Source organism: Poromitra crassiceps, assembly GCF_964638095.1.
Source record: "Poromitra crassiceps genome assembly, contig: HAP1_SCAFFOLD_818, whole genome shotgun sequence".
In the NCBI taxonomy this organism is placed as follows: Eukaryota; Metazoa; Chordata; class Actinopteri; order Beryciformes; family Melamphaidae; genus Poromitra; species Poromitra crassiceps.
The window spans coordinates 30,537-45,892 of record NW_028151590.1 but is presented as its reverse complement, the minus strand read 5'-3'; the positions used below and the strand labels follow the sequence as shown (position 1 = coordinate 45,892).

Sequence of the window (15,356 nt, the reverse complement as noted above, 5' to 3'; positions counted from 1 at the left end):
CTATCAATACAAAATAATTTGAGAGAAGAAAAAAATGCAATGCTCATTTTTTCATTTGCACACATCCCATGAAGCTTGATATGCAGCATGATGTCATTATTCAGTCCCATTTGTCTCAGTCCAACATTTGGTGAACATAGAGTGACAGAACACAACAATGAAGATGTTTATTATACACCCCCCCCCTCCCAAAAGAAAAACAACAACAACAAAACAAAACATTGCTATATATACACCCTCTTATTATATTAATTCATATTAATACGATGGGGTCTCCAACCTGCACCATGCTCTTTAAGACCGTGGCATGTTTTTTCTTAAACTATTTGGGCTTAAATGTATGCTATTGTGTTGTAAGTGCAGGTATCTAGGAGTAGCCTGTAGGCTACTGTAGGAGTGTAGCCCATCTAAATTCTGTCATTATAAAAACCTTTCCCTATTGCAGGAGAGGAGGGAGTGAGAAATGGAGCAAGAGAGGAGTTTAATAAGACATGCTTAACTAATGTCCCAACAGTCCAAACAGTTCGACCTGTCATCTCCACTCCTGTGTTTCTTTTACGACACCTCAGCAAGGAAACTTTAGGAAAGTACAAAGTCTAGTTCAACAGGGAGTGGCCTGCGTCTGAGCTACACCAACTGCTGAGGGCCCGTTTTGCCACATTTCTGTGCTGCTTTGAATGATGACAGAGGCAGAGTTATACACTGTGTACAAGGGCGTCTATCTCCCTCTACATCTACACCCTGCACAGTGCCTGAAATACTACGAGGAGTTTTCTTTTCGTCCAGATGACATTCTCATCGTGACTTATCCCAAGTCAGGTAAGCAGTGTGCCATTCTCAGTATACAGCTATGTAGTTGTTAGGCCGGTGCCTGCACTGGCCTATATGTATGGGGCAGCGTAAGGGACTACTGAGAAGCCGTCGGAGGCTATATCTTTGCCGAAGCCAGCTATGGATCTGGCCAATGATGTGTCAGCACCGGCAACTGAGAGACCATCAGTGAGAAATGAGAAGCCGACTATTGATTTGTCTTACCTAGCAGTCCACTGGATCATCTATTGACTAGGCTGGTCATTAGCTTGTCTAAGCTGGCTACTATAGCTTGGAGAGGCTAGCAACCTACTGGATCATCTATTGGCTAGGCTGGTCATTAGCTTGTCTAAGCTGGCTACTAGCTTGGAGAGGCTAGCAACCCACTGGATCATCTATTGGCTAGGCTGGTCATTAGCTTGTCTAAGCTGGCTACTAGCTTGGAGAGGCTTCGACATTTGTTTACTGTGTACTGTATAAAGTAAACGGTTCGGTAGCCTATTGGAAGTTCCCAAAGTTCGGTAGCATCACTAACTGGTCATTGTTTTATTTAACGAATGTCCGGTTTCGGACTTCCTGTCTGCCCTGATCTGATCTGTTCAGCTTGACAGAGTCGCTCAGAGGGTCCGCGCAGAAAAATAGAAATCGAGGCTATCCTGGTTTTCCGGCCAATTGGGCTCGAAATATCGATTGTGTAAATTTTTCTAAATTTGTTTACTGTGTACTGTATAAACGGTTCGGTATTGGAAGTTCCCAAAGTTCGGTAGCATCACTCGTCTAATTAACATTACACGCAACGCAACAAATAAACAAACACACATTTCCCAGTGTCTCTGCATCACACTGGACATCAACACTAGCGGGAGACTTCTCCCCATCCAGCAAATATACGTAAGGAACATGAACATCTTACCGAGAGGCAGAGAGCTAAGCTAAGTAGCTAACAGCTGAGCTAAGTAGGCTATAACTAGCGTGTTAGCCGATCTGAAAAGCATGTAAACAGCGGTGAGATTAGTGAGAGAGTCGGTGAAAGGAGGAGAGACCCGTGAATGCTTGTGCAGAACTAGTGGATGTTGTGTACAGCGGGTAATGAGCCGCTGTTATGAAGATTAAAGCGATATTCACTGAGTTGAGAGCAGACAGACAAACTCGCAGCTGCAGCCTCTCTCCAGCCTCCTGCACATGGCGCGTTCAGGAGCCATATCGGGAAAGCGTGACATCTGTAATGTGTCACAACAAAATAAATAACCTGGGTTACCCTTAGGCGGCGTTCACACCCAAAGCGCTTTCAGTCAGAACGCTATGAAAATCATGTTGAGAGCGCTTCCATTGTGCACAAAACACAGCGCAAGGAGCGTTTTTTTGTGCTCCGTTTGTTTTCCCCTGTAGTCGCGTGCAGTACAGATCAGAACACAACGACCACACGGATGGTACAGTAGCCAGCTAGTTTTGTCTGTTTGATGTTGTTCACTGTCAACATGAAACTTGGACAAGCTACCAACGGAGGCGGTCGCGCTGGTAATCCTGTACATTTACAACAAATGTATCTGTATTGTATAATATTGAAGTGTGCCTTTATTACTTTTCTAATTAGTAATAATGTGATTTCTGAGTTATTTCATTTATATGCTTTGTCCAATCCAAATTGCTGGCGCTGTTCAATGGCGACCCGGTTTTGCTCTCCGACTCTGAGAGCGAACCAAGCAGAATTTCGCACGTGATACTTGTACCATGAAGTGACAATAAAGTACTGTTATGTTATGTTATGTTATGTTATGTTATGTTATGTTATGTTATGAAAGCCAGATTATTGCTAATTCTGGCAGCAGCAGAGATTAAAAATCCCTCCGGAGGAGAAAAGGTAGGAAGAGTGAAAAAGACGATCATGGCGCTTTTCCTCAATGTTCAACCTTTTTCAGCTTTAAAACGCCCACAGCGCTCCTCCAAAAACAACAGACGCCACCAGTGCTAACGCCAGGTGCGTTCATTAAAAGAGGACGTCTAGCGCGTCCTTACATAGAGAATGAATTGCAGAAAGACGCTGGAAGCTCCAAAAATGCGTTTCGACTGAATGTAGCCTTACTATGTTATCGTGTGTTACTGGACAGCAGCGTTGCCAGATGTACGATAATTATCGTATTTGTACGATAATTATCGTATTTGTACGATAATTTCGACATCTGTACTATGTACGATCAATAATCCCAAAATCCCCCAAATGTACGATAATTTCATCATTTTGTGACACTCAGTCGAATCCTACGTCTATCACTCTATCTGTTTATACATCTCTTCACACAACGTCTTTGCAGCCAATACGTGCTTGAACGTGAGGCACGTGATGTGAACGTGAGTCATGATTGGTTGGGAGGGAGAAGGAAATAGAACCCGGCACGGCCGCGCACAACCTGAAAACCATAAACACAGACAGTCACAGTAGGTGCGCGTCACAGAGCAGAATAGACCCCTTATACGACTACGTCACACTGACATCACGCAGCATCGATGACGGAGGCAGAAAGACAGACTCCGCGCAGCCCTGTCAAGTAGTTTTCCAATGGCTGGAAAACTAATTCGAGCAAGACATGTCTTCGTGTTGTGCAGTGCGATGCCAGAATCGGAAAGCTATTTTAGCAGAGTATTCGGGTCCGCCTATTCACACTTGGTTAATAAAATAATAAACGATAGAGCCAGGCTGTAACGTTATAACAAGCTTCTCCCCACATATCCTGTTCTACGCAACTCGAGGGAACATACACAGCCTCGCACACACGCAATAGAACACACCACAATAAAGTTTTACCGAATCCCGTCAACTCATACTGCTTGTAATGCTAACCGTAGGTGTCTTTGGTTGCAAGCCGAAAGAGGAAATCGTTAAAAATGCCCGACTTTGCAGTGCTCGCTCATTTCATATCAGGTAAGCTGTAGTAGGCTGCTAGTAACAGCCACATCGCTCGGTTAGTTAACAACCAAGTAACGTTAAATAATGTCATTATTGAGTTGAACTGATTGGAACGAGGACATCATTAAAAATGCCCGACTTTGTAGTGCTCTTCATAATCAGGTAAGCTGCCTGAAGCTGTAGGCTGCTCAGCCACATCGCTCGGTTAGTTAACGACCAAGTAACGTTACATAATGTCATTATTGAGTTGTGTGCATTATCAACATAACAATATATCTTTGCAAGTTACAGAATAATTATCTACGCTATCCCCAGTTATAAAGGAATGCACGATATGTATTGCTGGCCACTAGGCTTGGCCAATTGACAGCGCCAGTGCGTAGGGGTCTGTAAGACATATCCCATTAACCAACGTTAATTTTGATGCATAACATTGCTTATCACTAGGCGATAAGCTGTGGTAGTAAGCCGAGAACTGCATTTTAAAACTAAAATCTAACTGTGTGTCGCAGATGGGCACAGAGCAGTCCTGACAGCGGGGCTTTTACACAGTTCTCTGTGTCTGTCAATGCTGGGCTCACGGCTTTTTGCCTACACGATGCGCGCGCAGCTCCAATGTTGACAGCTGTATAAGGGGTCTATGCGGGAAGATACGGGGCGAGTCTTGGAAAATATCAAATAAAACATAAAGAAAACGAGTGGTGCCGACCAGGAGGAACGTGACGACAGGGGAGAGCCGGGAGGGGAGCCGCCTGGACAGCCAAAAAGTAAGCACAGAAAACAAATGTACCCTGAATGAATGGGAAAGCAACACTTTATTCACTGGCTGGCTCAAAGCTGTTGCAGGGTGTGACTCTAAAGCTTTGTGTCGTTGTTGCAACGCAGGCTGAGATCACAGTGTTGAAAAATCATGCCAAGTCCAAAAAGTAGCCTGTGTCAGCCGCAGTCCCTCCCGACAGAGGCGTGCCTACGGCGCGCCGCGCTGGGGGGGGGGGGGGGGCGTACGATAATTTCACTCCAAAAACGATAATTTTTACCCTCTTCTTTACAGGTCCGGTACCATGTAACTACATATGAACTACAGTTAAATAGACTCACTCCACTTTACAGGTCCGTTACCATGTAACTACATATGAACTACAGTTGAATAGACTCACTCCACTTTACAGGTCCGGTACCATGTAACTCAGGGGTGCCCAAATTCTTTCCCATGAAGGGCCAAAACTCAATCTGGGTGGAGGGCCGAGGGCCAAAAATAAACGTTGTGGAATTACATTAAAATGTATTGTGTTTTAATAGAAAATTAACATTCTAAATCTAAAATAACATTTCAATATAATAATCTACTTTTTATCTGTTTGGTAATTGTAATAATTTGCAATTGGTTATATATATTAAAAAAAACAAATGCATTTGTGGGGAGCTTAAACATTTAATCAGTTAGTTTGACTTAATTCACAACTTGAAAAATCCTCAAGGTACTTTGAAAATCAGCTTTATTGTCCATCTTTTGTAAACAATTTGCCATGACAATTTGCAGGGATGCAATCTCAGGAGTGAACACAGTATATCCGCAGCCACATTCAGACACTGTTTCACAAAGTCACCACATGAAAAAGTGTGTCCACCCTTTGCAATCAGTGCAGATATCTGATAACTTGCCCGAGTTGCATTCTGGATAAAAAAAATCGGGGGAGGGAATACATTTTTTTTTTTTTTTTTTTTCAAAATCCGTGGCGGGCCAAAACAAACAGAGCGCGGGCCAAATTTGGCCCGCGGGCCCCAAATTGGGCACCACTGATAACTACATATGAACTACAGTTAAATAGACTCACTCCACTTTACAGGTCCGTTACCATGTAACTATGAACTACAGTTGAATAGACTCACTCCACTTTACAGGTCCATTACCATGTAACTACATATGAACTACAGTTGAACAGACTCACTCCATTTTACAAGGTCTGTTACAATGTAAGTGCATATGAACTACAGTTGAATAGACTCACTCCATTTTACAGGTCTGTTACAATGTAACTACATATGAACTTCATTTATAACTATTGGTAATTACTGTGTAATTACATTTGGTGTTCATGTGTAATTACAAATAGTTCATATGTAACTAGGGTACCTGTAAAATAAAGGGTTACCAATAGATTACTCTAGGAATTAATTTGAAACTTTGCAAAATTACTACATCAAAGCAGCAACACACCCACTTTTTGTTTTAGGCTATTTGCAATTGCACTAATGCAAAATCCCAAGGCACACCATTTGGGAACCACTGGCCTACATTATGCCGTTGTTCTATCACAGAGAGACATTCAGTTAATATGGCGTTATTCTTCTAACACAGAAACATTCAGTTAGTTATTCTTCTAATACAGAAACATTCAGTTAATATGGTGGTCTTCTAACACCAGAGAGATACATTTCAAAAGGTGTCCTTCAATCCCACAGTGACTGTTAAGGGTGTTACTAAACCTTGAATTTGTGAATGTGATCAACCTTGTGGACATTCTGTTTCTTATCCATTAGGTATCGCGTATCGTATCTGTATCGAGTATCGAAGCAGATATTTATGGGTTATCGTATTGTTTAAAACAATCCATAATATCCTGCCCTCTAAACACAAACAGGGAAAAAAGCTGGAAAATCAGACGACGGCTTATATGTGTTCTGTTGATTGTTGGCCCCGGTGCGGTAATGCACCAGGGGCCTTACGTTCCCGCATGTCGCCAAGACATATTATGCACGGCTTTAGGAGAGACAATGGGCCGGCCACTAGAGGGCGCCGCCGCCCCACTAAGATTTGCCGTCATACCTTCCTCACGGTATCAGCTGTTTCCCCAAAACAACGTGCCCAGGTCGCTTTGCAGAGTGCAGCTTACGCGGCCCCTCCCCCTTGCTGCATGCCTACCTAGACGCACAGTAGAGAGGAGCTGTGAGGAGCTGTCCCTGTGTGTTTACAACCGTGTGTGTGATAAAGCAGGAGAACGCAAGGACCCCCCTGAACTTTCCCCCATCTAAAAACGTCGGCTGTATGGGAATATTTCGGCTATTGTAAAAATACAGATGGCCATAGCCTCAACGCGAGACTCATCCGAATGACTGATGAGTCTCGCGTTGAGCCTAGGATGGCCAGGGCTTAGATCTGCGTGAGCACGACCCGTCGTAATTTGTCAAATTCAAGGTACATTAAAACGTTGTCTTGCTTCAACATACATCGCATCGCATAAACCATTTCCACCCGCAGGTTTGAGGAGTAGCTAACATAAACGTCAGATAAATACTCTCTATAGGCTAACGTTACCTACTGAGGCAGCTAACATGGCTAATTAGCTAGCTAACACCAGCTATCTTTCTCCTCTAACTAACGTTAACGACACGTTAGTTGACTGAGCGAACGTCACTGTACAGCAGGTCGTTATCAAAACGTATTGCACTGAAGAGAAGTAGCTAACATTAGAAAATGACGAAGGACTCCTCCAATCTGGCAGTGGAAATTTATGGACAAACTTTGTGTGTAACTTTGCGAGACTCATCCAAATAATGAATTTCGTTGTCGGAGATTGCTAGCAGCCAGACTCCGAGGTGCTCTCGGTAACAAACCGTCATACAGGGGGACATTATTATCCTATGAACTGATCTTTGCAGCTCTGTTGGTTAGCTAATGTTTCCGTAGCATTTGGTTAACGTTATGATTTAATTCATTTTGTAATAAATGTTGGTTTAACAGGTGAAATCGAACTGCACCTTTGGCTACGTTGTAACGTTTACTGACTGGGCAGCCCAGTGCTGCTGTCTCTCAGTCGGGTCGTTTGTCTAACTAACGTTAACGTTATCCAGCTGCCTGTCTCTTCTGTATCCTAACAGCTACGAGGAGAGGAGCTTGCTAACATCCCGTAAAAGCACTTCCCAGAGATATATAGGCTAAATACTCTCCTCGTGGTTCACCCCAATAAAACCTCTAGTGTCTGTTTGCGACAGGCTGGCTAACCCGTTAGCTATTAGCTAATGGCTGGTATTGTGTAGGCTCATTTTAGACCCGGGAGTTGTAACGTTAGAAAACACATTTCCTGGCATACGCAGGCAGTTGGACAACCTGGTAAGTTCTGAAAATATGTGTCTGTTATTCCAGCTATCGTTATCGGTTGTTAGATTGTTGGTAATGTTATGCCGACATTAAAGAATGAAGCTAAGCCGGCTAATGCTAGCTCGACGACACCGTTAAAACCATTGATGTATTAAAATAACCAATAACGTAGCTGGAGTAACTACTAAAACACATATTTTCTGAACTTACTACTTCAGTCCCCAACCAACGTTACTTCCTCGTGCACCTTTCTCAAAACAATGTCCTTTTTATTGCGGTCCATCAATATACAGTCTGGTAGACAGATAAAGCAGTGTCTTCCTTCTGTTTTACACAATGTTAGCCAGCCTGCCTGGTCTCTTCTCTGTATATCCTTACAACAGCTAAGATAGGAGCTTGTGAAGATTGAACGAACATCCCCACAGTCAAAGCACTTCCCTGAGATATCTATATAAAAACGTTTATTGCTTTAATACCAAAAATAAAACCTCCAGTGTCTGTAAGCTAACGCTAACGCGTTAGCGATTAGCTAATGGCTGGTTGTTGTGTACACTTGTGTAGGCCCCATGTTATGGTTAGACCCGGGAGTTAACATTATAAAACACATTTCCTGGCATATGCAGGTAGTTGGAAAACCTGGTAAGTTCTGAAAATATGTGTCTATTATTGTGTTATTCCAGCTATCGTTATCGGTTGTTAGGTTATAGTAATATGAAGCCGACAAAAACCGGCAAAACAGACAAGCGATTAATGCTAGTCTGCTCCCATTAAAACCATTGTGTATTAAAATAAACGATAACGTAGCTGGAGTAACTAATAAAACACATTATTTTCTGAACTTACTTCACTCCCCAACCAACTTTGCGCACCTTTCTCAAAACAATGTCCTTTTTATATCCCATCGATATACAGTCTGGTAGACAGATCAAGCAGTGTCTTCCTTTTGTTTTACCCATGGTTTTACCAAGCAGTGTCTTCTCTATGTAAAATAGATCTATAAGCTGAAGAGCCTGTCCAGCCAATGACGGCTTGAGACTGGCTGCCACAGCTGTCAATCATCCCTTTTTATATGTCAAATAACTACTTAAAAACAAACTGATCAGAAAAATGACCACTTGCACAGGCATTAGCATGACAATAACTATCTAAAATGATACAACCCACCTTTGGAAAAAATGGGTGACGATACCATGCATCGGGGCTATGCCAGGTTTCGACCTGGCCTTGTTAAAATGTGTTTCTACTTTTTTCCCAAATCAAGACAACCATTACACAAATGTTAGTTATACACAAAAGTGGGATTACCAAATATGCCTGCCTGGGAAACAAATGTGTATGGCTGGTACAATTTCAAATCGGCCAGCCTCTTTGGCTGGCGTACGCAAAAGTTAATTTCCAACACGGACAGGAATGCCCCACCACAGCTAAAGCTGGCGATTGGCAAGGACCTCATGGGTATACATGGGTGACGATCCCATGCACAGGCCGTATGCCAGGTTTCGACCTGGCCTTGTTTAAAGATAGAAACTAAGACATAGCATATAATTCTTGGACATCAATCCTTTTTAAAATAGCTGAGACATTTATTGTGGAATGTTAGTTACATTGCTTTCACTCCTTCTCAACTTTTCCCTTTTTTCTTTCATTTTTTTTCAAATTTTCAGAACAATGAACAGACAAGTCAAACGAACACGCTCAGACAGTGAAAAGAAAAGAAAAGAAAAAAACATACATATTATTGATATTCAAAATTACGTGATTACCAGCCGCATAAGGTGCTTATGTGCTTGTGAGCGATATCGTGCCTGGGATCCCACGCAAAGGGTCCATGAGAAACCAGCCATGCTAGTCACCCGTCACCCCTAACCTCATCAAGGTATGCTAGAAATGGGTCCCAAATAAATGGTTGAAAGCTTTTTAAGTGAATTGGTCCTCAGGAACTTCCTGACTTCCTCAGAAAGTCTCTCCATCCCGCATAACAGAGGTCATGTCCGTCAACCATAGTTGGAAAGAAGGTGAATTAGGAGGACTTCCGTTCCTTGAGGATGAGTTTTTTGGTAACAGTTGTCTCCTGTGTCAGAGACTGTTGCACGGCTGTGGGGAAGTTCAGAGAAGACTCCGAGCAGCCGAAGATGGCGAGTTATGCCTCCGGCTGAAGGGTTATTTTGAACTTTTCCCCAATTATTAAAATACAAAGGTTGCAGCTTGAGACAAACTGAACATGTTCAGATCATGACAGAGCATGTCTTGATGTGTAACCAGTATGTCAATATTCTTCCAGGATTGAGCAGGTTATCTCAGAAATATGTGTTATGTAATGCAGAGGTTAGTTTTTAGTCTACCTGCATTATAATTTAATTTGACAATATAGGCATTATGATTTTATAATATACTGGATTGTACAGATTAACAGATTCCAAGGCAAGAGTCAAATCGGATGTCTTGTTTTCCTGCTTTCAGGTACGACATGGATGCAGGAGATTGTTCCTCTGATCCAGAGTGGAGGTGATCCAGCCTCAGTTGAGACTCTTCCTAACTGGGACCGGGTTCCCTGGCTGGAGGAGCACCGGGCCAACATTCTTAGCCTGGAGCAGAGGCCATCTCCACGCATCTTCGCCACACACTTCCACTATAGCATGATGCCACCATCCTTCTTCAGAACCAAGCCAAAGGTATAATACCTTAAAAGAACACTCCACCGATTTTCAACCAGCTTTGTATCATTTCAAAATCAGTAGTATATCTGAAAACTGTAAACCATTTTGCAGGCATTCATTTAGTTTGACAGTTGTTGAGAGTTGATTTGAGTGAAGTTGGGGACCAGTGATGTCATGCACAAATGACATCAATTTGCCACAACATAACTCAAATTAACTCTCAATAATTGTCAATGGCTGCAAAAGAGTTTTCAGATATACTACAGATTTTGTAATGATACAAAGCTGGTTGAAAATCGGTGGAGTGTTCCTTTAAGTCAATGTACTTTGAGTCACTGAGATGTTACAGATGCTATTCAATCTCCATATTTCAGTGTTAGACAGGAAGAATGGAACAATTTGCAGTGCAACAAACTTTTATTAAAGGCATACTATGCAACATTTAGCAAGAAAGAGAAGAGAAAAGAGTATACACTAATTTAAAAAGAATCCTCTCAATCATCACGTATACGTACTGCTCTCATTGTGTGTAAAGAGGAAACACAACTAAGGGACTGTCCGATATTTACGTAGGGTGGGGTGGGGTAAAATATGATATATAATTTTTTTTAATCAACTGCCCTCCCTGACATTTATATTATTTTCTCTCTGCCCTCCCCCTGCACCTGTAAAAAAAGAGATCTGCCCCCACCCACAAGTTCACCCTTTTATAATTTCATACACAACTTAGTTTGTTTGAAATAAAGCAGCAATATAAACCTCAGTACAGTATGTGACCCATATGTATGCACCTCAAGAAGCAATCATCTTAGCCCTTCTTCAGGTCAGACCATACAGCAGCGCTATGGCAGTTTCATTTTTGGCATTAAATGTTAACAGGGGAGAACGTTCACAACAGCAGCACGCTGAAGCCCCGCTGAAGCTACGCTGCAATGATAGTTTCAGCTGCTTCTGTTCTATTTTTCAATCGTGCAGCGCACTGCACCCGAGCTGTCAATGCAAGTTGTGAGCAGGGGGAGGGCAGTCCGAGCGAGGCGCTGAGGAAAAGCGTGCTTCTGGTGTGACCGGTTTAGCACTCAGCTTCTGATTAGCGCCTGGTGTGAACCGAGGCTAAGACACTGAAGTCTGAACCCAAGCAGAGTCCTCTTTTCCTCAGCGTGGCTTAATGTTTAATGGATGTGATTTCTCCATTTCAGGTCATTTACGTCATGAGGAACCCTAGAGATGTGTTTACGTCTTCCTTTCACTACTATGGGATGGCCTCCTACCTGGTCAAACCAGGCACACAGAACGAGTTCCTACACAAGTTCCTTGACGGAAAAAGTACAGTTCTTATTTAATAACTCTATATATCTACAATAATCTTCGATTGTATTGTATTTTACAGACAGAGCGGGGTCACAGAGCTGCAATCAAGATCTAGCTTGGACAATGTTCAAAGGCCACACTGTTTACTGCTATGAAAGTGCCATTGACAGTTGATGAATTAATTAATCATTTACTCATTATAATGGAATGCTTGTCCCCCCCAGTTATGTTAGGCTCATGGTTTGATCATGTGAAAGGCTGGCTGGACGCTCCAGACAAAGAGCACACAATGTACATCTCCTATGAAGAAATGATTATGGTGAGGTACATTCCAATGCAGTGCCATGAGAAGAAGCTGAGATGTGCTGTGTTAGTAAGAAGATGAGATGTGCTGTGTTGCTCTGTTACAGGACTTGAAGGACTCTGTGGCTAGAATGACCCAGTTCCTGCAGATCGCTCTGAACTCTGAGACAGTGGAGAAGATAGCAGACCGATGTGTGTTCAAGAACATGAAGCAGAACAAGATGTCCAACTACTCTCTGGTCCCTTCTGAATTCATGGACCAGAGCAAGTCGGAGTTTCTCAGGAAAGGTGTGCCTCAGTATAATCTATAATCTATCATCTTTGTGGTTGCTTTTGGCTGTGGTCTACAGCCATGATGAGCTGTGTTCTAATATACCGTACATACTGTACATTAACTAGGACTTAAAATTAACCTGGGAATCATTGCCTATTCCATATTGTTATACATGTGAGATACTACAGTACTGTAATAAACCTTCTAGGAGGATTAAGGCTAACACAAAGTAGCCAAGTAGCGTTTGCTGCCACCACCTTTTTACCGGTATGGTCCGGAACCAGAGATATGAGATAATACAAGACAGCCAGGTAAAGAGGAAAAATATACAATGCTTTATTTAATTTGGCATATAGACTAAACCTGTACAGCAAGTATGGAGAATGGAATGAACAGCTGTGATACTGGGAAAACAATGGCCTCGCCACCCCGCCCCCACCCAATGCAATGTAAACCCACACACACTAGGGGATTCAGTGTAATAGCACTGCAAACAAGCACAGCAAACTGTAAATGAGCACTACAAACGGGCACTGCGAACGGGCACTGCAAATGAGCACAGCAAACTAAATGAGCACTACAAACGGGCACTGCACACGAGCACACACACTGCAACCAACCATAAACGGCCTGCCCTGTACACACACTGGCAGGCAAAACCTTTCAAAGAGGTAACACACGTGATTCAGAGCACACAGGAATTAAACATGGACTGAGGCTGTGCGGTTTAGCTAACCGTCCTCCCACCATATCCCAGCCACCCAACCACCTCCCACTTGCTACAAGTCAGATTGTTATTAAAAGTTCATTAAGAAAACAAACAAACAAACAGGCCTAAAACAAACAATTAACAGCAAATATATTTCATTTAAAATGCAATCACTAATACTCAACTTTCCCAGTTGACAAGACCCTCCCCAGGGGTCTAGGCTTGATCGCTGGTCCGACCTGGCTCTTGTGTAGCGGGAGCCCAGGGTGGGGCAAGCGTTTGGTCCAGCGCAGTAGAGACGCCCAGAGCATAGGGAGACTCCACACCAAACCTGGGAACGGCAGAGCACTCCTATACGATCCCCAGCCCTAACTGACTGAGGCAGTACCGCCACAGTCCTGACTTCTATTCCCGATCGGACCCCCAGATAATCTGCTATAGGCTGTCTTCACCGCCGGCAGTCCTACCGACTGCGAACGGCACCCACCCCCAAGATGTGAGTGCAGAATCGGGTTGCTTGGCTGGGTTACAAACCCCGTAGCGTCCACCAAGCGCCGTTCCCCAGGAGACACTGTCGGGCGCCCGGCTCTGTGTTTTTAACAGTTCCCCAGAGTCACTGGCAGCGCCCGCAATCAGATGCAGGTGAGAACCATCAGTCATTAGGTTGTCAATCACCATCAGCAGTTGTCAATCAATGTCAACAGGGCCACTCAGCCCATACCCCCCCCCCCCCCCCCCAATACTCATTACACTCTCCCCCCCCTTAAATGAGACTCGTCCTCGAGTCACAGGGAGGTCATGTTGTAGTCACGAGACCATGCCGGAGGCTTCCTCTCACGTGCTGGGCGCCTCTCCTGCATAGGCAACTGTCCTGGCAATGCCCCCTCTCCTGATGGGGCTCGGCTTGAGGCCCCACAGCCCTGGGGGGGCGGGATGTGGTCACTGTGAACACCAGAAGTTGTTGGCAACCGGACCTCCCCAGGTTTAGGAGCTGCCGTCTCTGCTCCAGCGTCCAAACCAAGCACAGCATGAACACCATCCTCTCCTCCCTCTGGTGGTATGGTCTGGTGGTCAGCTCCCATTCTCACCGGGACTGCAGAGGAGTACTGTGATCGCCGAGGAAACCAGCCAGCACCACCACCAACCCCTGGATGTTGTGCCCTGGGAGGCTGCTGGCGTAGGCCTGATCCCCCACCATCCTGGGCGTTGGATGTTACTGGTATGGGAGCAAGAAAAGGTTTGAGTCGATTGAAATGCACAACCATCTCAGCTCCCCCCTCCTGTGGTGCTATGCGATATAATACATCTGTAACTCTCTCGGCCACCTTATAAGGACCCCTAAAACGTCGCTGTAACTTGGGACAGACACCCCTTTTTCTAGCTTTACAACGAACCCACACCAACTCCCCCTCCGAGTAGTATTGAAAGTTGGCCCGGAAATCAAACGCAGCCTTTTGCCGCCCTGAGGCTTTCAGTTGATGTCCTCTAACAGCCTCTACAACTGTGGAAAGGGTGTCATTTAATCTAGACACATATTCACTGGCCGAAGAGAATCTCTCTCCATTACTTAGGTTAAGCATAATATCGACAGGAAGAATGATCTCCCGCCCAAATACCACCTTGTATGGGCTAAACCCCGTACTTGTATGAACACTGCTACGGTAGGCCATCATCACATAGGGCAGCAACACATCCCAATTTGACTGGTTATCTTTAACAAAAAGGGACAACATAGACAAAAGTGTTCGATTAAATCTCTCAATTAACCCATCAGATTGAGGGTGATATGGCGATGTTCTCGTCTTATGAATGGTTAACAGTTGACATAACTCCTTGAACAAGTTGGATTCAAAATTACGACCCTGGTCCGAGTGAATACTTCGGGGGGCACCAAGCCGGCAAACCCACTCCTCCACCAAAACTTTGGCCACCGTCTTAGCCTCCTGGTTGGGGATGGAAAATGCCTCTGTCCACTTAGAAAAGTAATCACCCATGACCAAAATGTACTTATTCTTATCTGCAGTCTCAGGTAGGGGCCCCATGATATCCAACACCACCCGTTCATATGGCCTTGATGCAACGGTAGGCTGAAGAGGAGCACATAAAGGCTGGCCAGAGATTTTACGAGAGCCACAATCTATGCACTCCCGGCACCACCGTTTTACATCTCCAAACCATCCCGGCCAATAAAACCGATCTTTCACTTTCCCCTGCAGCTTTTGTACCCCCAAATGGCCGCCGGTGGCAGAATTATGCAACTGGGCTAACACTTTAGGGACCAGGGATTTGGG

At 44.1% G+C, this 15,356-nt stretch overlaps 1 protein-coding gene across 1 annotated transcript; it reads left to right on the top strand.

Moving 5' to 3' along the window:
- Positions 1 to 680: 680 nt before the first annotated feature.
- LOC310771567 (sulfotransferase 2B1-like) lies at positions 681 to 13,437 on the top strand (the record flags this gene model as incomplete). Its single annotated transcript, XM_083664151.1, has 6 exons — positions 681 to 819; positions 10,275 to 10,486; positions 11,668 to 11,794; positions 12,004 to 12,098; positions 12,190 to 12,370; positions 13,259 to 13,437. 6 exons carry the CDS (start codon positions 681 to 683, stop codon positions 13,435 to 13,437), a joined length of 933 nt encoding a protein of 310 aa, XP_083520277.1.
- Positions 13,438 to 15,356: the final 1,919 nt, after the last annotated feature.